This window comes from Rhodamnia argentea, chromosome 4 (genome assembly GCF_020921035.1).
Source record: "Rhodamnia argentea isolate NSW1041297 chromosome 4, ASM2092103v1, whole genome shotgun sequence".
Classification (NCBI taxonomy): domain Eukaryota; kingdom Viridiplantae; phylum Streptophyta; class Magnoliopsida; order Myrtales; family Myrtaceae; genus Rhodamnia; species Rhodamnia argentea.
Genome location: NC_063153.1, coordinates 14,992,346 through 15,019,253, shown reverse-complemented (window position 1 = coordinate 15,019,253; position 26,908 = coordinate 14,992,346). Strand labels below are relative to the sequence as shown.

The following is a 26,908-nucleotide window of genomic DNA, read 5'->3' as shown; positions in this document are numbered from 1 at the left end:
AAAGTACAAAAAAATTACTTTCCTCCAGAAGTAGTAAAAAAAAATCAACTTCTAGCCAAAGGTTGATTTCTAAAGTAGGAAGTGTTGCCATGCTCACCCTTAGACGCATAAGTTTCAAATGGGCCTACTTCGTTCTCTATGAGATATTCATGAAACATGTTACAAAAAGAAAAAGGAAAAAAAATTAAGGAAAGAAGAGCACAGAAAATCAAAATTAATACAGAAGTCAAACCTATAAATTGTCCCCAAAAAAAAAAAAAAACAGCAGGAAAAAAAAAAGAAAACTATACTTCTTCTTGTGTCTGATTCTGAGAGTCTTGAGATCTCCTCTCTCTGTTAGCAAACCATTGAGCTGTTCTTCTGGCAATTGGCAACCACAGCCTTCTCATTCTCTCCTCCTTTGACCCGCCATTGTCATGTGAGGAAGCCTCTTGGTACCTGTTCTTCATGTTCAAGCCCCCGAGCCTTGACACCCCTGTGATCTCGGACATGGATCTCTTGTCGTCCGGCACCAGATACTTCGACCCGCGTGTCACCGTCGGAGGAGGAAGGCCCGCGGTCGGGACCAAGCTAGTCAAGCTCTTGGGGCTGAGCTTGCTCTCGAACAGTCTCTTCAACTCCATCTCTTCCCTGATCTTCCCAACTTGGTCCTCTTTATTGGCTCTGCTTGTTTTGGACTGGCCAGGATCGGCCTCCAGGGAAGAGAACCTGTTGCTTGACACGGAGCTCAGCATTTCCGAATTCAGGAACATCAGGTCTGAAGAGCTTACATTGCTCCACCTGTTATTGAAGAACACATCAGACATGAAAATCCTGTGATTGAACTTGTGCAGGTCCGCTCTTGGGTCCCGATCAGCATTTCTAGGCTCGTCCCGGATCGAGATCTCGTCTTCTCTATCGGCCTTGAACATCCTCCGTAAGCTACTCCCGATGCCGAACCTGGAGGACCCGCGATTTTCCTCCTCCCTCTGGATGAAGAGTGGCTCCGGATTCGAGTCCTCGTGTCGGCTCGATTGGTTCCACAGCCTCATGCTACTCGAGTAGGTGAAGCTCGCTGGGTCCTCCAAGCTCAGCCTGTGCCTGCAGAGGGGGCAGCTGGAGTGGCTCTCGAGCCAGCGGTCAATGCACTCGATGTGGAAGGCGTGCTTGCATTGAGGCAGCAGCCGGAGGATCTCGATATCCTCGAACTTGGCGAGGCACACCGCGCACTCAAGCCCTTCTTTTGATCCCCTGAGCGAGGAAAACCTGAAGAAAGGGAGCGACTCGATCACTGTCTTGTCGATGCCCGATAACTGGGATCTCGACCTCGTGAGCCCAAAACGAGCTTCCAGGTCTCCATGGATGGCCGGCGAACGGGAAATACAAAACTTCGCATAACAAAGAAGGACGCAAGCGAGAAAGAACATCAGGGAGAGTAATCCCATGACAACGCCGAGGCTCGGCTGGAAATTCGACACATCCTGCTGGAAAATCGGATCCTGGCTAGGCGAAATTTGCGCTTCGACATGGAAGAAGACCACCGAACAGAAGATCAAGACGTAGACGCCGGCTCGATTCATGTGAGTATCGAGAGCTGACCCTTCGGCCTCGAATCTCGAGATGCGCGGAAACTCTATCCGTTTTGGTTTGGCCTTAGGAAGAAGTTGGTCCACTTCTAAATAGAGAATCCCTCCTCTGGTTCATGAGATTTCTTCATCTGTTCTCAGGCTGTTCATGCCTGTCCAAACTCATTGGGCTAATTTATACTCCAAAGGAAGCTTTTTTAAGTTGGAAAATTCATGTTAGTGATGGAGAGATGGAGAGACTTGTTTATTAAAAGAAATTCATCGCCTGATGCGGTATTAACCGTACTGAGTTCATCTTCATGTGAAAAGAGCTATTCAGACAGCAACTTGATGAGGTCATTCACCGGAGTGGCAACTGTTCCGAGTCCTAATGCGGTTTTACCATTCTTTAATTCTATGGTTTGCTCTTAATCCTATAAATTAAGCTCCGATCATCAACCACCCCTCTTAACACGACACCAAGTGACGATCGAGAAAGCGACTTCATCTTGCTCGACACGTTTTCGGAACCGATAAAAGGGTTCATTCGGGTTACTCGACGCGCGGTGAAAAATCATGCATTGTCCGCCCGTAAAAAGGTTCGGACGACTTATCAAATTACTTTGTGGTTGACCAAATTTATCCGGAAATTGATTGGTTTAGAAGCATTGCGAAGAAGAAATTGTCTTCCTTTTAGTCCAGAAAAAAGAAATGTAAATGATGCAAATAACAAAAGTCAATGTTTGGGGGGTGCGTGTGGAATCCAGCAAAGAGGTAAACAATTTGAAGAAGTCCACCCTTTTTGGGTTCAAGCAAGGTGAGATCACTGCATAGGCCATCATCATAGTCCAGGCAAGACAACGAAGACCATAAAAGAAACGCCGACAATAAATTATAAAAAAAATAATCTAAATCTATTATAATTATATCAATTCAATTTTAATGTTTTTTAACCAATTGAGTCCTTAACCTTTTACATTTGTGTCAATCCATTTCATTCTCGCCAACTTTGGTGAAGCGCCGACGTGGCAATTCTTTATTTGTATTTGAATATATATTTTTTCAAATGTTTTATTTTTGGCCTACCAAAGTTTATCGGATGAACTGAATTGGCATAAATGCAAAAGGTTTATAACTCAATTGGCTTAAAAATAAAAAGGTTTAGGATTAAATTGGTAAAATTGCAATAGATTTAGGGCTTTTTTGGTAATTTTCCCGAAATGCCAACCTTAATCTAACCTTAGTTGTCGTGGATGCTAATTATCAAATTTGAACAAGCAACAAGCAATTCAAACGACTGACTTTTGGAGCCTACTAAAATAAGCAATTCAAGTCAAGGACGCTAAATTAAGCTAATGAGGCCGCGTTTTCGTTACATTTTCGGTATCCGCATGTCGTATGTTCGATCGATTCCTTAAACCCATGTCAACCTATCTTCATGAGAGTAGAAAGAAATTAGCAACTTGAAAGTTATGCTAAGACATTTGAGATTCAAGATTCTTTCCGTAACATGTTTTGATGTATTTGTTTTGTTTTAATACTAACATGCTCTGCCCAGCTTGTTCAGAATTGCTTTTTTAGGTGTTGAGGGATCCGGTGTATCTTAGATGACGGACATGTTGGCCTTGAAGAACAAGAAACAGAGTTGGGGGATATGACTTCGATGTGAATTCGGTGATCCGAATGACTATAAAATTATGTCGATTTGTGGATCCGATCATTCTGATCTAGTGAAATTCATATGGGACCCATCAAATTGACTAAGTTTGGAATAGATGCATTAAGGACACATACATCTCATGTTCTTATTAGAAATGTTCCCGCACTGTGGTACCCTCGTCCGATCGCTCGGTTTTACTATTCTCGATGCTTGGTTCTTTGGTGCTGTTACGACAAATTGCGATTTGCATTAGATATTCCGAAAAGATAGCGCTTTATTCTGGGAAACCCTTATTTTTTCTGTCTATTACTTTGGCCGTGTTTCTATGTCTAATTATGAAACCAAACTTTAGCCCTTTTTATCTTCTAATGTCAACGCATAATGACATCCTTAGTTAATAAAATTAGTTCGACCAAAAAAAATAATAATAAAATCAGAGAAACTTGTGCAAGGAATCACAAGGATAATGTTTGCGCATTAATATAGTTTATAACGGTATCCGTATCAATAATCATAATCATCGCTTACGCGATGACATTTAACTGATGATATGAGGGTCGTTTTACATACAAATTACGCGACGATTAGCTTGACTATTAGAAAATAATAGATAAAATGCGTGCTAATGCCTATCTTAAAAGATGTAATTTTAAATTACCAAATTATTTCATTATCTCATTATTCTAGGGCGTGCGTGCCATACACGGATCAATTAAAGAAAGGCAAAACAGCAAATTTTGTCTACTTGTCTTAATCATTGGTCTATGATTAGACTACACTTTATTAAAAAGAACAATCAGGGAGGTATCAACACAAACACAAACATGCGGCGATACTTTCTCTGGACTCACATGAGCAATGAATGAAGGAAATAACAGAGGAAGGTCGTCAAGGCATTGTGATGCAAGGATGACGGATGAATTCATGGTGGATTCGACCATCTTTTGTCCATGCTGAGAATTAATGGGGAGGATTTATTTTTGTACCGTGTTTTCGGGTCAAATAAAGTCAGAACAATCATGAATTCGCTTGCAAAATCTGCAATAATAAAATAAGGAACAAGTAGATCACAATCTATGTCCGTGATTAGTAAGAATTCACCGCATCACTTAACATGTCAATTTTTGTAAACCAGTTTCAACTACCTTTCATGTGTAGTTGTAATTTCATCCTCGATATTTTGGTGTTTCTACGATCGATATCTGCCCGTCTATATCACGACCGCCACGAAGGAGTCAAATTATAAGTAGCAACTGTCAATAACTGAAATCTCCAATTGCTGCCGGCTAATGTCTTGCCATTCAACTAGTTTTTGTCATTTGCCTCAGCACCTTCACCAGTAGGCAGTAACTGAGACCGAGTTTTTGAATCCTTTTCTGCTTAGGTGACAGTAAAAAGATTATTCGGTCCCAAGGAGCCCCTATCATTAACTGCTAGCAAATCAATTCCTACAAGAACTATACACTCACTAACAAGGGCTATCATCATCCCTACATATGCTTTTGGGACACGATGCTTAATATAGTAGATGGAAGAGCAGCTCCGAACCTCTTCACACATTAAGAAGCCAAGCGAACTTGGTTTTTCTCAAGCCTCAAGCATATGAAGCAGCTGTTGCGTGCACATACAGAAAGCGGCCAGTCGCAGCGCCAGCATTGAGATTCAACGCCGTAGCCTGGAAAAGAGTTCAACTGCATTCTAGCATTATGTTGTTAACAGATCTTTCGATAGATGAAATCAATTCGAAATACATAATGCAAAATCCGAACAATTAAATAGCACTATTTGACAAAGAGAACGATTCTAGATTCTAGGACATTAATACATACAGAAACTAGGGAAGCGGGTTACTGCAGAAATTAATGAAGCAGGCCAAAAAGTACACCGCCGAAGAGGTAAATTAGTCAGGAAGTGAGGGGATCTCACTAATATACAAAGCCACATCCTGTTCCATTGATCAGAGGCCAGCCATATCAGCCAACAGGGGCTCTCTGGTACAGCATCAGCTCTGGGCAGAGGCTGCGGGATTGTTGTTTGGTAACGTTGACAAACCGGCACCACCATCTGGATTAGCAGGCTCCTCTGCTGCATGCCGGACAAACTCGTCAGGGGACATGTGGGTACCATGACAAGCACAAACGATCTTGATTTGATTTGGACTGTATCTGTAAGTAACGCCTGAAATTGTCCTGCCATTTGGGCCAGGTCCAGTAGTAGAAACCCAAGGGAGATTCGGATAGGAACCACATCCACCAAATTTCAGATCCGCAGCAATACCTGGCTTGATAGCAGAGAAGTCTATGGAAAAGCCTTCAGCTGTTCCCTTCGCATCTTCTTCTGTCCGAGTAGAGGAACCTTCTTCAGACCTGTGCTGTTTCTCCTCACTTTTGACCAGTTCGGGCATCCTCCCACCATATTGGGTGACCTCAGGTGAAGTACAAGAAACCACTTGATTGGAGGCTGCAACAAACAGGGATGCATTATCATATGCTAACTTATTAATAAAGGCAGACATGAATCACGAGAAGCAGAGAAAGAGAAAACCTTCCATGTCACATATTATGCATAATGAAAACAGATAGTCACAGCACCCATCATCAATATCATACGCTATAGATGCTCATAACAACTATGAATGGTTCTAATATTTGTGGTAGCAATAACTCTTTAAGTCATTTATATTAGTGCTTGAGCAGCAACAAAATACAGCTGAAAGATTTCTAAATCTTAAGTGAAAAGGATAGGTAATCTCACCACAAAAGGTACACAGGTCATACAAACCTTCTATACTAGGCGACGCTAATCACTTGACTACCTGTCATGATTATAAGGTAAAAAGACGCAATTTTGGAATAGGTACACGTATACTCAAAGCAACACTCCATATTGAAGACACCACAATAATGTAACCTTGAAATACTCCGGCCTAGCATTAATTTTACCTAAGTTAGGCAGAACTTTGCCTGCGTATGAAGAATGCGGCTGTTGAGCATGAGGAACCAACCCCCATGGGTGATCCTTATCCATTGTCGGAAGTTGAACTGGTGAGTACCCAAACATCATTGGCAAATTAGCTGGACTCACTGGCTGTATAGCTCCGGCAGGTGGATAACAAGGTGTGCCTGGTGTAGAGTTAGAGTCCCTTGGGGTGACTGATTGGGACACATTTACCATGTTCATCGGTTGGATAGAGAATGGAATGCCATAACCTGAGTTCCCAAGTTTGAACTCATTTTCTGGTGGAGTATGAAATCTCTTCTGGTTTTGCAATTCCGCAGGCCTACGGTCAGAGAACCCATGAGCTTCTTTTGCAAGCTCTGGATTGAACCGTTTAGAGCTGTCATCATGGTGTTGGGCCAATCTTGAGGTTGAACCCTCCACTTCTGAATCTGCCACGTCTTCGTTATCAGCAGCTGAACCATCTTCTGTTGTTATGGAGATGTACGAACTTTTAGGCTTGTCATGCACATCACGATAATTAACTTCTCTTCCATGCTTATTTTGATAATTTATCTCATCAAAAGGCATTCTCCTTTTATTGCTCATCTCTGCCTGGTTTTCTCCATTGGTTTCAGAAGGCCTGTAAATCCCAGCAACCCATGGTCCTTTTCCACTCAAATTCACAGAAGCATCTGCATCATTGGATGCCTTTGAAAGATCTCTGAAGAAGTTTTCTGGAGGTTTTACTGAATCACTTTGAGATCCAGCTCCAGAGTCCTGCTTTTGTGAACCACCATGTAGAAAATCATTGAAGTCACCAACTATTCTGCTCCCCTTATCATCTTCTGCCGTCAAGTCCGAGGTACCAGTACCACTTTTTCCCTTAAGTTTGCCACCAGATCCGCCACAAGAGAGACCCAAACCAAGGTCAAGGCCATTCTCGTCCTCCATCGTATCAGGGAGGAAGTGCTTTTCTAGGGCGATGGGGATCAGAATCCTTCAGTTAATCTTTGTTATCCCAACATCACGATGCAGGATTCAATATTTGGGGCCTGAACAACACCATCTAACCACAATCAAGGTGTGAGATATAAGAAGGGTGAAAAGAAAAGGACACTTGGTCCAGAGAAGATATGCACCAAAACAGATGGGCAGAAGCTAAAAGCAAGAATTCATTTCATATGAAGAGATCAAGAACTCATGCACCCACATGAGGATATACACATGTAAGCATGTCCAGGCAGGTACATGCGTACATGCACTCGCAACATGCATTTCTATTAGTGAAGATACCAATGGTAAGGATTTTAGCGAGACCGACATGCTTTGAACCAAAGATACCACCTTGTTTATGATCTAGTCATGGTGTTCCCGCCACCACGTAGGACAAGAAGCTGACTCACTCAAAGCAACTTGTTTCTTTTCCTTATAGATGGAACCAAACCCATGTTCCAGTAGGCTCAAAGAGCACGTTCTACAAACAAACAACACTCCAAATCTATATAAATCAGGTACAGAATCAGCTCCATCTTCCCCAATCCCAACTCCCAGGCTATTTCCCAGCTAAGTAATCTGACACAGATGCGAACCTTTCCATTGTCAGGAAAGGAAATATCTACAACATACAAAGCAAAAAGGGCAATAACATAATAATTCGAACACAAGAATAGAAATGCTTGCACTTCAACCAAACCGTCCCCCTCAAAACAATTTGATAAGCACGCCACATGCTAAGCCTGGGGGATCTGACCACAAGCCATTGGTTTCACCAAACTTCTCTCGGCAACAACTCCCTGAATCTGAGATCCCTCCACGATCGCCCTTGAACCAAGCGCAAGAATAGCCAGAACAGTGGAAACCCAACAAAAAAAAAAAAAGAAGAAGAAGAAGATCACAGAACAACAATGCAATAACCGAAAACCACCAGACAAGCATGACATACATCGATCGAGCTCGTCTCAATCAAAGTTCAAGATACCGTCAAAAAATAGAACGTGAGGCCGCAAATCAACAGCTTTCTCTCCCATTCAGATGAGCCTCGTCAACATGCACACCGATCTTTCTCTCTTTTTTCCTCTTCTTTCGTCCATTAATCTAAAGCAAATAGTGGAAGAGATTCACAACAGAGCTAGGAAGAGATAGAGGAAGACCTCGAATCGGAGGAAGACGCGATCCAAATCCGAACCCTAGGTCCAACTGGTGCGATTCACACAGGGAGAGAGAGAGAGAGAGAGAGAGCAAGTCTCGATTGTGGGAACTGCAGCAGTAGAGAGAATGGCTGGAAACCCCAGCTTTTCTTCTGCAATTTTTCTCTCGTTCTATTTTCAGCATGTGTTTTTCATGAACATTATCCCTTTTTTCCTTTTCTTTTTTTTTTATAACTTAAATCAATCATTTAACTCCGACCTTTTAGTGCTCCAAAAAAAAAAAAAAAAAAAAAAACACACCTGCAAAAACGATCCCAAGAGATTAAAAAAAAAAATTTTGGACACGGCCGATAGCCTCTAAATTTTAGCCCGTTATGCCATGTCATTCGTGAATTCTTTTATTTGTTCAAATCAATTCCTAATTTATTTCTAAATATTCAATTTAGTCTTGCGAGAAAGAGGAGGAGAAGATCACCACAGCTCAATCCGCGATCGCGAAATGTAACGGTATAGTCCCTCGACTTACTGTATAACAAAAGGAAATCAATTTTTCGTTATCGTTCGCAAGTTTTCGTTATTAAATTATAGCGCCGATACCTCCAAAAAAAAAAAATCCTCACACCAAAACATCTGTACCGCATTTACATTAAAATGATTTTTCTATCACAAAAACTTCCAAACCGCCATATTTACCTCAAACTAACACATTCATGCGGGATTTACCCAAAATGATATTCTCGTAACATATTTATTCCAAACTAACTTCTCTGTCACAAAAAAATCATGAATCAGTCGGTACACATGTGTCATATATGCTCTTGCCACATTTGGCCCAATTTGTATTAAACTTATGATTTTTTTTTTTTTTGGGTAATTGAGGCGCGGATGCACTAACTTTGGGTAAATATGGGATGAGTGTACTGACGTAAAAATTAATTTGAGGTAAATATGACATCAGTACATCAGTTTGGGGCAAATACGACAGTTAGAGAGTGTTTGTACCACGGAAATTGATTTTGGGTATACGTGACATGGATATGAGCACGAGAATATTTATCTGCAACCAACCTTTCTAGGTCGAGCTTCATGCGTTGCTTCGGCCCATGAACGGGGTAAAGGAAATGCAGATCCGGACAGAGAGAGGAAAGACCATATGCAAAATGGGCAATACGACCCGGATCCGGATCCGGATTCAAGTTCGGATTCTTCGGGGTTTGGAATCACAACTCTGAGAAGATTTTCCGTTGGTGGAAATCCGAAATGATTTCATCGTTAAATAAGTTTCTCTACGCTCAGTGTGTAATTTACTATTATCTATTGCAATGTATTTTCACAACTAAGCAATTTTGTCACGGATTGAGATTCTCACGATTGATTGACTTAATTTACATGAGGTCTTTCTTGATGCGTCATCGGTCATTTTGTTTTTCCAATTGCATGTCGTGCCCGCAAAAGATTAAATTCGATAAACATACCTAAGGATTCTTCTTTTCGTCTAAACCACATCCGATCGATATTATTCGCCTGAGGTATAGCTCAACTTGGCTCATGAAAAATTTATTGGCGTGATTGAATATTAGATCGAGCATCATGAACCTCACCAAGCTTGTGAACCGCGTGAAAAAAAAAATCACGATATTCTCGTGTGTGTGTGTGTGTGTGTGTGTATCAACTTAGACAATCCAAAACAAAATAGACTAAGTCACCTGCCTAAGCCTGTAAACAAACTTTAATCCGATCAGGTTTATTTCGACAAGCTCAATCTACTATCCAAATGACCAAGTTCATTCCAGAACGATGATTAGACCCCTTTGGACAATCAAGTCTACCAGAAAAAACATGCTTTCCAGCCAATTTTTCGATCTCGTCAATAGCGAAAAATGCGAGAAATATTTAGGCAAGGATCAGAAGTTTCTTGGTGAACAGGAAAGGCTCAACACTACCCACCAATTCAATTGCATCAAAATCTCACACGACATCCATACGTGTTCATGGGGTGGTCTCAATGATTGAAGTTCAATATGGAAATTAATTATAAAAGATGGGTTAATTAATTTAATGCATTATCTTTTTTTATATTCAATTAATAATGGAGACAATAGATTCCTTTTTCTTGGGCCCCCTTCTTGATTTTTCTAATCCAATAAAACAACGTCTAACACCTCAGATCGAGGCGTCGGTCAAACCACTATATGTTTGTTTAATATAAACAATATTTTATAGAAACTATAGGATGAAAAATGTTCAACATGACTTATTATAATCATACGTCTCATTTCGAGGCGTTGAAACTCATATATTATATTATCAGGTAAACCCAATCGTAATACACGATAAGTTTATAAAACTTCATAATTCGAAATGGGCACAGTCCTCCGAATTAATCGGATCGGGATGCATCCGCGATTGAACTCATCAGCGGCAACCGGCGAACTTTAACGTCGAACGAAACGAATAAAAACGATGTTTATAATCGAAGCTATTAGATGAATCCGGGACGCCGCTCCACGCACGTGCTTTGACCACGTGCCCCGAGCCCAAGAATTTATCGTCGCGACACTATCGTTTTTGCGTGGTCCAGATTCGACGTAACCATAAATTGAGGAGGCGATTAGCTGGATCCGCCAAAATGGCGAGGAAAGTGAAAAACCGGATCTCCGACAAACTCCCCTATTTTCTCCAGATTTAATCTAATAAATACGATCAGGTCATTGGCTATCATTATCCATTATCCATCATTCAATTTTTTTCCCCATTTTTCTTGGATGGAAAATAATAAATCCTGTCTTTTTTTTTTCCCCTTACAGTCTTACCTTAAAAGACAAAAGATGATTAATCACGTGAACAAATCGGATAAGAAGCAAGTTAAATCGAGAAAAAACGACATGAATGGTCAATACATTTTTGGTACGTGTCCGATTTCAATCGATAGACTATATGAGAATGTTCGGTATTGCTCTTGATCTCGAATGAATGAAAGGATATCATCGAATATTTTAACATATAAGTTTAGAGATTATATTAAACATATATCAAAAGTTCAACAATTATATTATATAATGGGTTAAAATTCAAGAACCGGTTATATTGCATCAGAGATTAATAAATCGTTTGTGTCATTATCCCTCGAGTCAACCGGTGAGTCGTCTTGAGGGTGAGATCAGACAGATAATGTATGAAACATGTAAATGGGACTAAAAGGGAATATTTTTATACACGTCACTGCCCATATCCAACTCTTCAAACTTATCGTTGGCTGCGTTTATATACCGTGGTGTGCCGTCGTCTCTCCATCGGCTGCCCTCTTGTTTTGTCCCTTCTGGTTTTAAATTTCTTCGGAGTGACATCATTGGCGTTGACCCTCGCGAGGCTTTCGCTAGTTGATCCTCCGCAACTCTCGCTGCCCCCCTTCCGCGACGCTTCAGCGGATAATATCAGAGACTGAGAGGTCTGGGCAGAGTGCGGTCGCTTGCTGTAATCGACAGAGAGAGACAGAGAGACAGAGAGTGAAAATGGCGGGTGGAGGATTTGTAGAAGCAGGGCAACTGAAAAGGGCCCATCTTTACGAGTACAGGATCACTGGGTATTTCGTATTTACTTGCATTGTTGCAGCTCTTGGAGGATCTCTTTTTGGGTATGATCTGGGTGTCTCGGGTGAGTTTTTTTTCCCCCTTCTTGCCATGCTTTTTCATTGGAATTTTGAATTTATCTGCTGTGTTTGTTTTGCGATTGAGAAGCTTGAGCATGCTATCCAATCTGGGGATGATAGTTTTCGTCTGTGAACCTTTCTTGTTTGTTGAATTTCTTGGCTCATGGAGTCTTATGGTGATCAGATTTGAGCGCCTCTTGCGTGGGTGTTACTGTTGTTTTCAAGATCATCAATGAATCTTGTTGCTACCATTGAGAAGAGATCACTATGGTGAAGAAATCTACTCATCACTGGTTTAAGTGTTGGTCCTCCTTTCCCACTTGGCATCTTCATAAAGAGTCAGTAGATTTAGCGCTGAATAGGCAAAGATGTTTGTAATGAGATTGGTAGACGAAAGTTTTTGTCATCACACAAGTAGAGTGATTCAACGATGCAGACGCAACTGATGGGGTCATCACACACACTTTTTGTGCAAGAATTTTTCTAGGCATCTCTTTAACATCACTCAGAAGGCATGGTAAGTATATTTAATTGTATTTGTTATCAAAACGATGGTTTGTGGAAGACAAAAGCAGAATTTTGATGGAAGGGTGATGCAAAAGGGTTGCTTTTTGTCCCAAAAGCAGTTACCGAAAATGCGGAGAAGCGGAGGAATTTCTGAAAGTGCCGATTTAACTGGTTTTTTTGTTAGCCAGTATTGTTCTTAGTCGAGTATTTGTTATCATTCTGGATTCCGCAACGTATGCGTTTCATTTTTCTTAATTCCTCTTATCTGAAACAGAACGAATTTAGGAAGAGAATCGCTCTCTAAATTTATCCAGAAATGAACAATCTTGAAATTAGCTGATGCCAATGGTTCAATATCTGGTATATGTTCCACTTGTGGTGCCAGAAAGAAGAGAATCCCTTCTTCAATCCCCGTTCTTTAAAAATCGACAACAATGATCTTAATTCTTACATTCGTTTCAGGTGGAGTGACTTCCATGGACGATTTCCTGAAGCATTTCTTCCCAAAAGTGTACCGAAGGAAGCACGAGCATCTGAAAGAGACCGATTACTGCAAATACGACAACCAGGTTCTAACACTCTTCACTTCTTCTCTATACTTTGCGGGCCTGGTCTCTACATTCGCCGCCTCCTACGTGACCAGAAGCAAAGGCAGAAGAGGTAGTATCATTGTGGGATCGCTCAGTTTCTTCGTCGGAGCGGTCCTTAACGCAGCTGCTGTTAACATATGGATGTTGATCTTCGGTCGCATATTTCTCGGCATTGGCATTGGATTTGGCAACCAAGTAAGGGAACTAAAAGATCTAGCTTAATGAGTTTAGTTTCCTTGTGACAAAATGACATAGTCCTGACAATCCGACTCTTACTATGTCTTGGAACCAAAAGAGCCTAAGATTGCAATGTTTGACACGCATTTTCGATACCGATTGTTGCAGGCGGTTCCTCTGTATCTCTCAGAAATGGCACCAGCGAAGATCCGAGGGGCGGTGAACCAGTTGTTCCAACTAACGACGTGCCTGGGGATATTGATCGCGAACCTGATAAATTATGGGACCAATAAGATTCACCCTTGGGGTTGGAGACTGTCTCTTGGCCTTGCGACAGTCCCCGCGGTGCTCATGTTCATCGGCGGCCTGTTCCTCCCTGAGACTCCAAACAGCCTCATCGAGCAAGGCAGGTTGGACGAGGGGAGGAAAGTGTTGGAGAAAGTGCGGGGCACCAAGAATGTGGATGCGGAGCTTGAGGACCTCATTGAGGCGAGCGAGGCTGCACGGGCCATCAAGCATCCGTTCAGGAACCTCCTGCAGCGCAAGAACCGGCCCCAGTTGGTCATCGGAGCCCTTGGGATCCCAGCCTTCCAGCAGCTCACCGGCATGAACTCCATCCTCTTCTACGCTCCTGTGATCTTCCAAAGCCTGGGGTTTGGCTCGGGGGCTTCTCTGTACTCATCCGTGCTGACCAGCTCAGCATTGGTCCTTGCTGCCCTGATCTCGATGGCCTTCGTCGATAAGTTCGGCAGGAGGGCTTTCTTCCTAGAAGCCGGCACCGAAATGATATGTTACTTGGTGAGTGAGTACTTAGTATCAACTATTGAACGACCCAAAAAATATGTTAGATTTTTCCCGGATCATGCTTCATTAATTCTGATTGATCAATGAGAGATGTTTTTCGATGACTTTTTCCCCTGTCAGGTTATTGTGGCCATAACCTTGGCGCTGAAATTTGGGCAAGGAGTGGTGCTGCCCAAGGGGATTGGAGCCTTCCTCGTGGTCATCATCTGCCTCTTCGTGCTGGCCTATGGTAGGTCATGGGGGCCGCTGGGGTGGCTCGTGCCAAGCGAACTCTTTCCCCTAGAGACGAGGTCGGCAGGCCAGAGTGTGGTTGTGTGTGTTAACCTCTTATTCACGGCGTTGATCGCCCAGTGCTTCCTCGCTGCGCTCTGCCACCTCAAGTACGGGATCTTCTTGCTGTTCGCGGCATTGATCGTGATCATGAGCAGCTTCATCTTCTTCCTCTTGCCTGAGACGAAGCAAGTCCCGATAGAGGAGGTGTACCTGCTTTGGAAGAATCATTGGTTCTGGAAGAAGTACGTCGGCGATGAGCGAAATGGCACGCCAGTGGAGTTGGAAAACAAAGCACCATGAATTTGGTGTGTCCCAAAGGAATTGTCTAATATCTATAGTTTCATTATAATGTTTGACGTGGTAAAGGATTCTTGGTACTTCTAGTTCTTCGCGATTTTATACTTTAAGCTTTTCAAAGTCTTCCTGGATAGTGCATTGTTTTCATTCATACTTGAACAAACTGTGTGCACATGGCTTTGGAAAAATGAAATGGCAAGTTCAAACCCTTGAGTTATGTTGGTTGCTGATTGAAGAATGAATTGATGGCAGATTGGCAGGACAGCTAAAGTTAAGAAGCATTAGCTCATATTTGATTCGTCCCAATGAAGTTCCCAATATGTGAGGGACGTGCCGATGGCCGGTGAATTTACTGAAATTTTCTGAGAAATGTTTAGTACCTTAAGTAAGACCAGTATAAAGAGGACGGAAGCTGTAGAAATTCCATAACTATGGTGCGCTTCTGTAAAATAAGCAGACAAAATCTGTTCTTCTTCTGAAGTATTTTGCTGATGCTTCAAATATGCACTCTTTGAACTTGGAAGGCGCGGAAATCGCTCGTCTGATGGCGGGTCTGGTTTGGTTGGAGCCATGGAATCATTCATTACTCGGCTGGTTTCCACAAGACCCGTTAAGTGCGTGCGCAAGAATACCATTCTCACAGCAGGCGCATCCGCCGACACAGACTCTGAAGCGGGATCAGAAGTAAGCGGACTATAAGATTACATACAGTATCCATTGAACTAGACTTTCAGAACTGATCAATAAATCCGGCAGCGGCTCAATTAATAGTGCGAGGGACTGTTCACGGCGATCGAGAAGTGGAGGGCTTGGCTCTTCGCAGCTGCAACTCCATGACCTCGCTCGATGCGCGGAGATAGGACGATTGGCACGAGCCCACCGTTTCCAGTTTCGCCGGCCAGTAGACCTTGAGTGTTTCAGTACCCTCTTGGAGGTCATGGAGGAGGGAAAAAGAAAGATTTGAATCCTGCAATTTGAGATGATATCACGAACTTGACATGTCAAAAGTGGTGCTCTGTCTCGCAGTAGAAGGCCATTTGCGCTCACTTGAGGATCTGATCGTGATTTTCCCTTAAACCATAGGCTTAAGCCATCTCTGCTTTGAGTTGGTTCTTGGCTGAGGTGCGGTGGAATCTGATCTCCCTTTTTTTAAGTGTATGGCATCACGTGTAGGAGAGAGCATGCATGGCCACGTGGCACACCGATCTCTTTTCGTGAAACCTGATTCATAAATCTCGAGATTTCGGCTTATATCATGGGTGACACATAATAAGAGAAGCGGTCTCAAAAGCGGGTTCGAATTTTAATCAAGTTCAAGTTCTCGAAGCGCCATGCAATGTAGGGGCCTTTTCGATTATATTTGGGCCGAAAATCGGGCCAATATGGATCTCGGGGTTTTTCAAAAGAGATGCATATTAGTTTTGTGAATTTTGAAATGTTAAGATTCTTTCGGATCGGTGATTCTGGCGTCCAACACGAATCGGGCTCATCCCTACTCTCAACGGTCAAGTCGGACGGCCGATCGAACGGCGTGCGGCATACGCTCGGCCCGGGAAAGTGGCGAAGAGGCTACGACGAGATCATGGGCATCGGCCGTACATGTCATGGCCCACCTAAGATCCAATGCAATCAACGGGGTAGGCCCAATTCGTGTGGCGGCCCATATCATACGGTGACTCGACGTTGACTGAACCTTTTAGCGCGCACATGGGGAGCCACAGCATCCGATCCTCGGGGGACTCCGTGTCTTCACGGTCTATTGACGTTGGATTAAAATGCAACAGATCTCAGCCGTTCAATAAACCCCGACCTGGACGTTTGTGATTTTCTCGCTTTTCAATTAGATGGGGGAAAAGGCTCCGTTGACACAGTGGCTCAGGGGGGGACCATAGGTTCGCACCCCCATTAGGTTGGCCTATCCGTCTTGGAGCCTGACTCGCGAAATCTGAAAATGTATCTTTAGCACGTTCGTATTTAATATGCGAAGAATGTGTTGGGTTTATCTCACATTAATTGTGAAAGTGAAAGGAGCTGTTGGTCGGTTTATAATTGTAAATCTGTGATAGAAAGTCTCATCATTTGAACAAGTTTTTGAGACGAAAGAGGTTTGTGACAACCCGACATAATATTTAAAGCTAAATAGAAGTCGAGGAATTCGCCGTTTAGATAGATAGTTAGTATGATTCGTACAAGAGGTACGCGTACCAAACTCAATGTAGCTATCTTTACAATTGAGCTCGGTGGACATAAACTATTGTGGTCTAGACAGTGACCGATCACATAATGTCACGTGCCCGTAATTAATTTTAAGTTACAACGCCGAAAACCCTAACGCCTCAACATCTCTCTCTCTCTTACCACCACCACCATAGTCCTTCACCACTTTTTTTCTGTGAAAATTATCCAAAAAGTCCTAAACCTATTGCAGTTTTGCCCATTTAATCTTAAACATTTTAATTTTCTCAATCTAGTTCTAAACATTTTCATGTTTTTTCAATTGAGTCGATCCGACCGATTTTAGTTGGAATTACCGACGTGGACTCCGGCCGTCCTACGTGGCACCTCCGCCATAACTGTCCGAAAGCGAATGACCGTTTGTTGAACTTCGGCCGAAACCTTAGTTATGTTTGAAGTCGATGATGGTCTTGAACTTCGGATCGAGTTGAATCTAAGGTCCTCCATATGTACGTATTACGGTATATGATAATCCAAAAGCAGTTTTATCCATCACTGGTTACGTGGAGAAAGAGAGAGGGAGAAGGGAATTTTGATAAGCGAGTGGAAACGGACCGCCGATGTCAGCGACCGCCCTGACATTACCTTAAAAATTCCACAGCAGCGGTCGGATTGTCTGGCAAGCCGAGAGTTATCCCATACCCAATGCGCAAGTCTGACTAACGCCTATTAATAAGGATGAGCAAAAGAACCGTCCGAATTGGCTGGTTTTGATTCCGTGCAATTCTCGGTTCCTAAAATTTGAAACCGGTGAGTATCGATCCAGTTTTCAATTTTAGGTGTGGATCTATCAACTCGAACCATTTGGGCCGGACCAATTTTTTTTTTTTTTGTTCTTATTATTTCAAATTTCCAAAACCCTAATTCTCATTCTTTTCACGCTCAGACCAAGTCGCACATGCTCGTCGCTCATACATCTCACTCTCACTTCTCTTAGTTTTAGTCACTCAACGCTCCCGCCTTCCTCGTGGCTCGACGCCTCTCGCTCGACACTTCACGAGCTTGTTCTATTAACTACACTTTTGCAGTAGTTTACACTATGCAATAACACTTGCAGTGTTGTAGGGAATAGAGAGAAAAAAGAAGAAGAAGAGAGATACGAGTAGTTCCTCAACTACTCTACGCTATACCAATTCTCCGATGTGAGATTTATTTAACACAACTCAGGCGTGAAATATAATAATCTCCCCCTCACACGTGAGCTCGGTGTTACACCAATTTTTCGATATGAGATATTTTTAACATAACTCACACGTACAACCCAATGACACATATAAGTTTTAGAAAATAATTAACGAAGGTATATTATTTTGCAATGCCACAGCATGATGTGATTATAGAATCCGATCATGAAACGTGAACACGATTATGCTATTGGGGTAAAGATGCTAGAGGTCCGTGACAAAAAAAAAAATTGCAACAATCTTGGTCACTTCAATGCATCTAAGTTTCCATTAAAAAAAAAATAATGTAATGAACTGCATGAGTATTTAATAAGTGAATCTTCTATCTACACAATCAACAAAAATCCGTCGCATCAATCTCGTAAAATAATTTTATCACGAAATGCTAAATTTTACAAACTCACCTCTCCCATAATTTTTTTTACAACAACTATATCCGTCGCATGAATTTCGAGTATAATAAATTCGTGGAAAATATTAGTTTTATTAAAGTGGATTCACAAGATTAATTTGCCAAACGACGTGTCAAATTGTTATTGATTCTTGACTATGACCCACTTATTTTTAAGGACTATTCGCAATTGAAAATGCAATTTTCTAAACCACTTGTGTCAAACCAGTCTTCAGATTCGTACTAAGTCCCACTAATACATTCCTGTATGAACGACATGATTTAAAGGGACAAGCTCCTGTTTCTCCCATTGAAGTATCTCTGGCCCATCCTCGTACATGATTTCCAAAAGGCTGAGGCTTTTCATGAAAGGCAAAGGCGCACATCGAAAGTGGATGAAACCTCAGCCTCGGGACACAAAAGAAAATCATGAGAAAGCGAACGAATGAGACAAGATCCTAGGATTAGTTTTTCATGTTCTTTGGCGCCAAAACCAGGAGCCTCCCACTAATCCCATCTTTCACTGCTGGTTGTAGGTCACCCAATGATGATTAAAGATAGTAAAGAGCACCAAACCACGCGAACCTTATAAAGTCCATAAAAAAAAATTCATTTTTCACATGGGTTATTTTCATAATATGGGCTTAATAGTCACGATTCAATATTAAGATTGGTCTGGTGCAAAAAAAAAAATATTATGATTGGTGATTAGGGTTTGGGTATCTTTGGCCTTGACCAGTTCTAGCTCAACCAAGATATAATACTTCATCAATTATCATGGATAATCAAATTTTCAATTTAAAGGTTCATTATATCAAGATTTGAACCTAATATCTTGCGTTGATATGAGTGCATAATTCCCAAGGGATTTTGGAGCTCTAAATTCCCATGGGCAAATGCAATGACTTTGGTTCATTTTTCAGAGAATTTTGGAAAAATGCAATTGCCTTTCCAAAGGCCTTTGGCCTAAGATAGGTCCGGAGGTTCTTTGGAATATTGTATTTTAGGAATACAAATATAGTTTTTTCCTTCCGACTCTACCCTCGCTCAAGTTTCATAATTTCGGAAATGTCATCGAAAACCTAACTTTACCGACAAAGGCCTCCATGAGCAGCTAGCGGCTAGATCAAGTTGCCACTAGCCTCCCCTGAGGCGAGGCTGGTTGGTGGCGACTTAGTTTCATCGGCAAATAGTTTAAGAGTTTTTCTTAAAGTAAAAATAGCAAAAGTTCTTTACAAAGAGTAGTTTTTATCAAATGATATTTAAGTCAAAGTTGCTTCCCAATGCGTTATTAAAATCGAGTTTATCAAACACTATTTGCATTTCAAAAAATCCCTTTAACGCAAAGGGTCTTTGTATTTTTCCAAAGGAATTCCCCCAAAGCCAAACTAAACACACCCATAACCCACGTGAAACGATATATTTTTTTTTTACCCTTCAAACTTATCGGACTTGAAGCCAAATCTATAAATTTCATTAACTTAAATTAATTGAGAAACAATATTGGATATTTTCACATAACTCAGGAACTAAATTGAACATTTACCAAATATTCATAGGCCATATTGAACAAATAAAAAATCCAGGGACGATATTGCATTTCGAGTTAAGGTTTAGAGACCATCCGTCTTATTCTTTGGACCTTTATGCGTATAGGATCCCCAGCCATGCCAGACAGAAGTAGCCTTTGTCATTCGAGCACCTCTCCAAAACTTCATCTTTCCCTAAATAATTGCACACTCGAACGGTACAAAAGATCCACGTCCTGGCTCGCCCCCACACCCTCAGGACCACATCATTTCGCCCTTCCCACATCGTACCCGATTTTATCAGACGGGATAAAAAAAAAACGATTCTCAAATTATTTGCAGGCCAAATTCCATAACTGGAGAGGCCCATGCTAACGTATGGTTCGCGAGGCCACGACAGCAGCACTTCCACCCCCCAATCGCAGGACGTGGGCTCGAAACGAAGCTAGATCATCCATGCAAAAATCACTGTTCGACAGCTCATGTCGGACGTACCGGTCCGACGTTATGCTTCGGAGTTCTTCCCTGGACCGAGAACACCTTCGCAAAACAGAACTTGCCCGGAAATCGTCTACCGGGGTGAGTCGTCTCTCGAGATCTTCCCTTTGCTTTGAATCTTTAGACGCTCCGAACATGAAAACAGCCTTCGAATCAGGGTATTTTCCAGCCCCATTCCATGGGATATCATCATTTTTTTTTTTTTTTTGCGGAGGTTTTTATTTTTCCTATCTTTTCGATATTGTGGGGAGATTTATCAAAAAAGTCCTAAACCCATTGCAATTTTATCAATTCATTCCATTTGGCCCATCAGCCAACGCAGACATGATGCTGCCGAGCCGACATGACAAATTTTAAATAACATTTTAATAATTTTGAATTTTTTTATTTCTATTTTTTATTTCTTTTTCTTTTTCTTGTTGGAGTGTAGTTCATACTCTCCAATCACACGTAAGCACATGGGTCCTGTTGAGAGGGCGAGGGTCCGAAAGAAGCGCCTCGGCATGGGTTCTCAAGGGGGTAGAGCCTCTTGGACACCATATGATTTTTATATTTTAAGTCCATATTTTTTCATTGATAGTTTGGAATAACTACTATTATATATACTGTTTTTCTCTTGTAATTGAGTGATGTAATAAGAGGTGCTGATTATAATGAAAACCTCTGTTGGACATAGCCCTAGTTTAAAAGTGAATTAAGATAAAACATCTTGTCTCGATTTCTCTTTCTCGTTTTGCACTTTACTTCATTGTGATTGTGCGCCGAATCTTAACATTTCTTTTGTTTTCTCCCTTCTTCCTCCAGGTGGACGCTAGGTTTGGCGACTGGCTGGAGGAAGAAGGAAGAAAAAAAAAAAAAAAGAGAAAAAAGAAAAAAATAAAAAAAAATGTGAAAAAAAATATATTATTAAATTGGCCACGTTAGCGCCGGCCTAAATGGACTGAATTGACACAATTACAAAAGATTTATATCTAATTAGCATAATTATAATATATTTATGATTTTTTTGGTAATTTTTTCTGATATTGTGTATCACTCCAGAGAATGAAAGTAGAGGCCCAGTGAGACAGACATGTACGATCATGTGTCGTCTTTGATGTAAGAAATCGGAATATTGCACATGACAAGAGATAAAAATGAAAAAAACAAGGACAGAAACTGTCTTCATCGCCCCCCTAGGACATCTATGCCTTTTCCTTAGTGACGACGAAGGGGTATCTGAACTTCTGGCGAGCGAGTCATCTCTTATTGATACGCAAAAATGGCTCCGCCGACTTGCATTGGATACGACTCCGTACGGAGATTGGCCGGCTTGACCCTCGGAGTTACTCTTCTTCCGAGCCGGAAACTCCGTGAAAACGCGAAGCTTTTGTTTGATCGAACAAACATGGGGTTCACTTAAATTGAGACCTCCATAATAGTACTAGTATTTGTTTCGGTACAGGAGGATCGTGCTGTATCGCTGTCGCCGGTGGTTGGCCGTGCGCTTTCACGAGAGTGGGGGAAAGCAATCAATGCAACAGAACAGGGAGTGAATTGAGTGATCTTGGGCTTTCATTGTGGAATAGGAAAACGGAAAAAGAAGGTAAGATTTTGAAGAATTTCTTCCTTAGTGGACTCGGTCGGATTGCAACCGTTGATTTTGTGAGATTCACGCGAGCCTCACAAGTAGCTCGGACAAGATTGCCGGTTGTTATGCTCCGAATCTAGATGGGATCACTCTCGGTCGGGGCGACAATGGTTGTTTCATCGCGTAAAACTGTGCATGTTCTCAAGATATGGGTGGAAACAAAGAGAAGGATTTGTTAACAATGGACATCATTGTGAATCTGAAGAAGATGAGATCCTTCGTCTGTCTCGGCGTTTGCATTCGATGATCCATCCATCGCAAATCACTATTGCACGAGAAAAAGGGTTTTATATTATAATTACATAAATGGCTCATAAACTTTAGCTCAATATGTAATGTGATCCCTAAATTTTACTTTGTTCAATTAAGTCCCCGAAGTTTAGTCCAATGTGCAACGTTACTATGAAACTTTTGGTAAATGTTCAATCTAATCCATATAATATTATCCATGAATTCAATCTAGTCCGTGGATAATCTTTTCAAGGGACTAAATTAAATATGTACCAAAAGTTCGCATAACACATTACACAAATTAAAAGTTTAGAAAGGGCATTACATATTGGGCTAAAGTTTATGAACTACATTGAATAAATGAAAAGTTCATGGAACTCGTAGGCAAAGGTCATAGACGATTTGTGTCATCTTTCCCTTTTTATGTGGGTGAAATTTATAATTGATGCAATGACGACGTAGACCTGTCGAGTCAGCACCGAAGAAAACATCGAGCACAGTAGAGGATCTTCATCCCCTGCGTAGGTTTTGCTAGATCCCAGAGCCATCGATGCACTAGGTCGCCCCAGTAACCTCGCAACCAATCACAGTTGCGCCGTCAGTCGAACTTAGGAGGACTAGAGCTCCAATGAAATGGTGAATGGCGATGAGGAGTAGCGGCAGCGGCGCGGTGGCTTCACGGCCTTCGGTCCACACGTTCGACCGGAACAGAGGCGCGGATCAAGAAACGGGAGTCTTTTTGGGCACTTACGTTGGGGTATATCTCGATCAAAAGTCTCGATTAACATGGGCACTATATTTGCATTTTCATGCATGCATGATTATAAAAGGAATAGTATGAGCGTCACGTGATGCTGACGCGAAGCCAAAAATGAACACGTTTTATCGGACGAGGAGGTCCCCATCACCATCGTTGGCGTACCGTTCGCATAAGAAGCTGCGCCATCCTCTCCCCCTTCTCATCGCTTTAATTCTCCCTCGCCATCTCAAACCTATCGCAAGGTTCTTATGAGCCTGATTCGCTTCCCACCATGCCAATTTGAACCCCATGGCCGGTCCAAGCGATAGTTCACACTCGCCCGGGTCGACCGTTCTGTGCCCCGCCAGGCCTAAGACGCCCGACCTGACCCAGCCGAGGCCCAAGAGAGCCCGGGACGATGGCAATCACCCGGTCTACAGGGGCGTCCGGATGCGGGCCTGGGGCAAGTGGGTGTCCGAGATCCGCGAGCCTAAGAAGAAGAACCGGATCTGGCTGGGCACTTTCCCCACACCGGAGATGGCCGCGCGCGCGCACGATGTCGCCGCGCTGAGTATCAAGGGCAGCGCGGCGGCGGCAGTGCTCAACTTCCCCGAGCTCGCCGAATTGCTGCCCCGGCCGGCCTCCAACTCGGCGCGTGACGTCCAGGCTGCTGCAGCTAAAGCTGCTTCCATGGCTTGTCCGCATCCGATGCAGTCGCCATCGCCATTGTCGTCGTCGACATCATCAATGCCGATGCCATCGTCGATGATGGATACGTTATGGCTGCCGGCGGCAGACGAGCAGACGACGGAGGAACTGAGCGAGATAGTCGAGCTGCCGAGTCTCAGCACGAGCTACGAGTTGCGCGAGCCGGGGACCGAGATCGTGTTTGCAGACTCGATGGATGGTTGGGGGTATCCGCAATGTCACGACGAGGATTTTGGTCTCTTTAGCGATCAAATGTCAATGGCAGAGCCTGCGATCGAGGCTGATTTTGAGGCCTCTTTGTGGGATTACTAGTGTCAGCAGCTGGTCTATCGCTCCGTGTGCATCTGTCTTTGCCCCCTCCATTGTTTTCCTTTTTCACTCTTTAAGTTCTTACATGTTTCCACTTTTGTTCTTCATGTTCAAACACGACCAACTGTATATTTCATGTGGAATTTGCTGTTGCACTTTATTAAACGACTTGCTGTATATCTCGGTCGTCGTCGTCGTCGTCATCATCATCATCATGTTCTTTCGGGTCGGAAACTTGGTGTTTTATCAGAGAAAGGAAACAGACGACCTAGTCAACATCTTCCGCACGTGTTCTTGCTCATGAAATTCCATGGTAACAGGTAAGTTCATGATATTTCTCTAAAAATGATCGCTTGTAGCGTATACAAAAATAAACAAACGAATATTTTTATCGGTCACAAAAATATTGTAACATAAATTGCTGTCGATAATGAAAACATTTCTCGTTGATTAATTATTTTAACGGACAACAAGCGATTATTTTTGAATATTTTCCAAATCATCTATTTTCCGCGAAACAAATGGACCATTTGTACTGTTTGTTTCAACATGACTTTGATGTAAGGCCAATGGGAATATTCTATCCCTTAGTTTGCTAATCTGTCTTTCTCTTTTACAAATAATCATGAATTAATCAACTTAGCATTCAATCGCGAGTCGAATTTCAATCAACTTGCCGATCCTAAGCAATATCTAGATGTTAGATCCCCGTATGAACATCAGATTAGTGGACATAACTAAACTTTTAGCTTATCGAACAAGGGACGAACAAGGGACGCAAGTTTAACTCTTATTGGGATCGAGAATGTGCCGCTTTATTTATTTATACTAGGGTTTGACGAGGAACAAGACCTTGCCAACCGGAATGGAGACCCGATTATGAGAAGAAAACTGTGTTAAGAACTCGTACGAGGTTGTGGCGACTCTCTATATGCTAGAAACGAAAATTGTAACCTCAGTTGCCAGTTGCAATTGTCAAACCTTATATGACAAGGAATAAGGTAGAAGTTTTCCATTAGCGCCACCTCATGCAATGGGAGAAATCTTAGATTCTTAGGTGACCCTTTTCCGTTGAAAAGACTAAAGGTGACATAATTAACATTAATTGTAACTTTATTGTCAACTGAAAATTTAGTGATTAGTGACCTGTTCCCTTGTAGAAAAACATAGTTAGACCATGATAATTGAGAGCGTAGTACTGTTGTTCACATCATCGTGTCCAGAATCCTAGATTGAAACAAAGGTGTAGTACGACATATTTGAAAGGAAGATATTGCCCCTTTGAAACAAAAGAACACAAAAACAGGACATGGGCCCAGCAAAAGGTGATCCGTCCGATTTTCCGGGCTTCGCATGAGACCCACACGATCCAACGGATAAGATACATTGCTCTCAACTGCAGCCGGTGCGTCCAATAACTTCACGTCCTAGAAAAAGTAAAGGTAAATGGTTTTTTTTTTCTTTTGGATGATGCCAAAAGGCAAACGAACTTTTATTAGGTGGTAAATATGACTTAATTTTGATTAGTACATGAATTGATAGAATCATTTTTATTATAGATAGCCATTTGTAATTCATCGTGTTATTTGAGAAGTCAATTTTATAAATGACATCTCTATTAGTTTTTTTTTTTAAAAAGAACATCTCTATTAGTTAAAGTTTTGCCTTTTCTTCGTGGTTTTGTCTCAAGGGGAAAAAAAAGGGACGGTGAAGGAGATTGCCCAATCAGTCCTAACCCCATTGTACGATTGTCAATTCTATCCTTGACCTTTTATTTTTTGCCAATTTAGTATTAAAACTTCACGTAAAATTCCAATATAATCCTTCCAATTGATTTTCTTGCTAGCGTGATTAAAAAGTTGGCCGGAATGACTCTATTGAAATGTCAAGCAAATGTTTAAGACTAGAATGAGAAAAAATTACAAAAAAAAAAAGAAAGACTGAATTAGCATCTATATAATAGATGTATCATCGATGGCATAATTAAAATAAATAAAAAAATTTCCATCAACGTGTTTCATGAAAGCTTTCTTTCTTTCTTTCTTTTTTTTTTTGGCAAAAGATTCATGAAAGCTTGAAAGGCGGTCTTCCACGTGAAAGGTCACGGCATAAATCTCAACTCGGTGGACGACCTAATGATTCGAGTTTCATTGCAGCGTCAACTATCACAACCAAGGAAAAGTTGGCGTGATCCCCTGATCCCCATGCTTGTCAAAGCTCAGTGCAAGCGACCAAACACTCCTTTCCGTTCTCTTCTGTAATCTCTCCATTGGCAACAAACGCATTGTAAACATGATATAAATTGAGAAGAAAAAAACATGTGTAGCATCGGGCAAGTTTTTTCTTTACATCAACATTGCCGATGAGGACGAGAGACGCGCACTCCACGTGCTAATGAGTCATCACTTACATGTATCACGCGTAATGACTGTCCGAACGAATCTCACGCTACGATTTCTAACGCGGTTCACTGTCGGCTTGGTGAGACATCGCGACTGTACTTATAAGTTCTAACGAGCATTAATTTTTGAAAGATAAAATCCCCCATCAGGAGCCCTTCTACTTTTTTAAGGGGGGGACCGTGTGATGGAACCCTATGAATTTAGTACTAGGGACCATTGGATGGTCATTGACATGGACATAGCTACTGAGGTAACGTTAGGGGACGCTTGTTTATGTCTCCATTAGTTACAGGTGGGAAATGTCCCACTATATGTATGACAATTTCCATAGCGATAGACAGGATATGACGACCAATCGAAAACTATCATAAACTAACAAGATTAGGGTTTGCCGTATTCGCACGTTCTCACTACAGAGTAAAAATCATTTTCTGATCTTTTTGTTTCTTTTCACGAACCAAACA

General features: G+C 41.9%; 4 protein-coding genes across 7 annotated transcripts; 2 read left to right on the top strand and 2 right to left on the bottom strand.

The window, feature by feature from the left end:
- Nucleotides 1-110: 110 nt before the first annotated feature.
- LOC115749167 (E3 ubiquitin-protein ligase ATL42) lies at nt 111-1,752 on the bottom strand. The gene has a single exon (XM_030685872.2). It carries the CDS (start codon nt 1,557-1,559, stop codon nt 285-287), a length of 1,275 nt encoding a protein of 424 aa, XP_030541732.1. The 5' UTR covers nt 1,560-1,752; the 3' UTR covers nt 111-284.
- Nucleotides 1,753-4,890: 3,138 nt separating this feature from the next.
- Nucleotides 4,891-8,450, bottom strand: LOC115749165 (ninja-family protein mc410). 4 transcript variants are annotated; one of them, XM_048277232.1, is made up of 4 exons: nt 8,295-8,430; nt 7,548-7,716; nt 6,147-7,196; nt 4,891-5,664 (listed from the first exon to the last, which is right to left on the bottom strand). In XM_048277232.1, the coding sequence occupies exons 3-4, from the start codon at nt 7,093-7,095 to the stop codon at nt 5,207-5,209; spliced, it is 1,407 nt and encodes a 468-aa protein (XP_048133189.1). In that variant the 5' UTR covers nt 7,096-7,196; nt 7,548-7,716; nt 8,295-8,430; the 3' UTR covers nt 4,891-5,206. The 4 variants fall into 4 exon arrangements, with proteins under 4 accessions (XP_048133189.1, XP_030541727.1, XP_048133188.1 ...); XM_030685867.2 differs by lacking the exon at nt 7,548-7,716 and having other exon boundaries at nt 8,295-8,450; XM_048277231.1 differs by lacking the exon at nt 7,548-7,716 and having other exon boundaries at nt 6,147-7,210; nt 8,295-8,431.
- Nucleotides 8,451-11,593: 3,143 nt separating this feature from the next.
- Nucleotides 11,594-14,801, top strand: LOC115749163 (sugar transport protein 14). The gene is made up of 4 exons (XM_030685866.2): nt 11,594-11,945; nt 12,910-13,232; nt 13,383-14,012; nt 14,139-14,801. Exons 1-4 carry the CDS (start codon nt 11,804-11,806, stop codon nt 14,589-14,591), a joined length of 1,548 nt encoding a protein of 515 aa, XP_030541726.1. The 5' UTR covers nt 11,594-11,803; the 3' UTR covers nt 14,592-14,801.
- An 8,398-nt stretch (nt 14,802-23,199) lies between these two features.
- Nucleotides 23,200-24,147, top strand: LOC115749187 (ethylene-responsive transcription factor TINY-like). The gene has a single exon (XM_030685897.2). The coding sequence runs from the start codon at nt 23,335-23,337 to the stop codon at nt 24,043-24,045; it is 711 nt and encodes a 236-aa protein (XP_030541757.2). The 5' UTR covers nt 23,200-23,334; the 3' UTR covers nt 24,046-24,147.
- The last annotated feature ends 2,761 nt before the right edge of the window (nt 24,148-26,908 follow it).

What these genes read in the sequence shown, in the direction of transcription:
- LOC115749163 (XM_030685866.2), top strand. Translation starts at nt 11,804, where the DNA reads ATGGCGGGTGGAGGATTTGTAGAAGCAGGGCAACTGAAAAGGGCCCAT. An exon ending in GCATTGGATTTGGCAACCAA is followed by an intron (nt 13,233 to 13,382) that starts GTAAGGGAACTA and finishes CGATTGTTGCAG; the next exon opens with GCGGTTCCTCTGTATCTCTC. An exon ending in CCGAAATGATATGTTACTTG is followed by an intron (nt 14,013 to 14,138) that starts GTGAGTGAGTAC and finishes TTCCCCTGTCAG; the next exon opens with GTTATTGTGGCCATAACCTT.
- LOC115749187 (XM_030685897.2), top strand. Translation starts at nt 23,335, where the DNA reads ATGGCCGGTCCAAGCGATAGTTCACACTCGCCCGGGTCGACCGTTCTG.
- LOC115749167 (XM_030685872.2), bottom strand. Translation starts at nt 1,559, where the DNA reads ATGAATCGAGCCGGCGTCTACGTCTTGATCTTCTGTTCGGTGGTCTTC.
- LOC115749165 (XM_030685867.2), bottom strand. Translation starts at nt 7,095, where the DNA reads ATGGAGGACGAGAATGGCCTTGACCTTGGTTTGGGTCTCTCTTGTGGC. An exon ending in CAAAGTTCTGCCTAACTTAG is followed by an intron (nt 5,665 to 6,146) that starts GTAAAATTAATG and finishes TGTTTGTTGCAG; the next exon opens with CCTCCAATCAAGTGGTTTCT.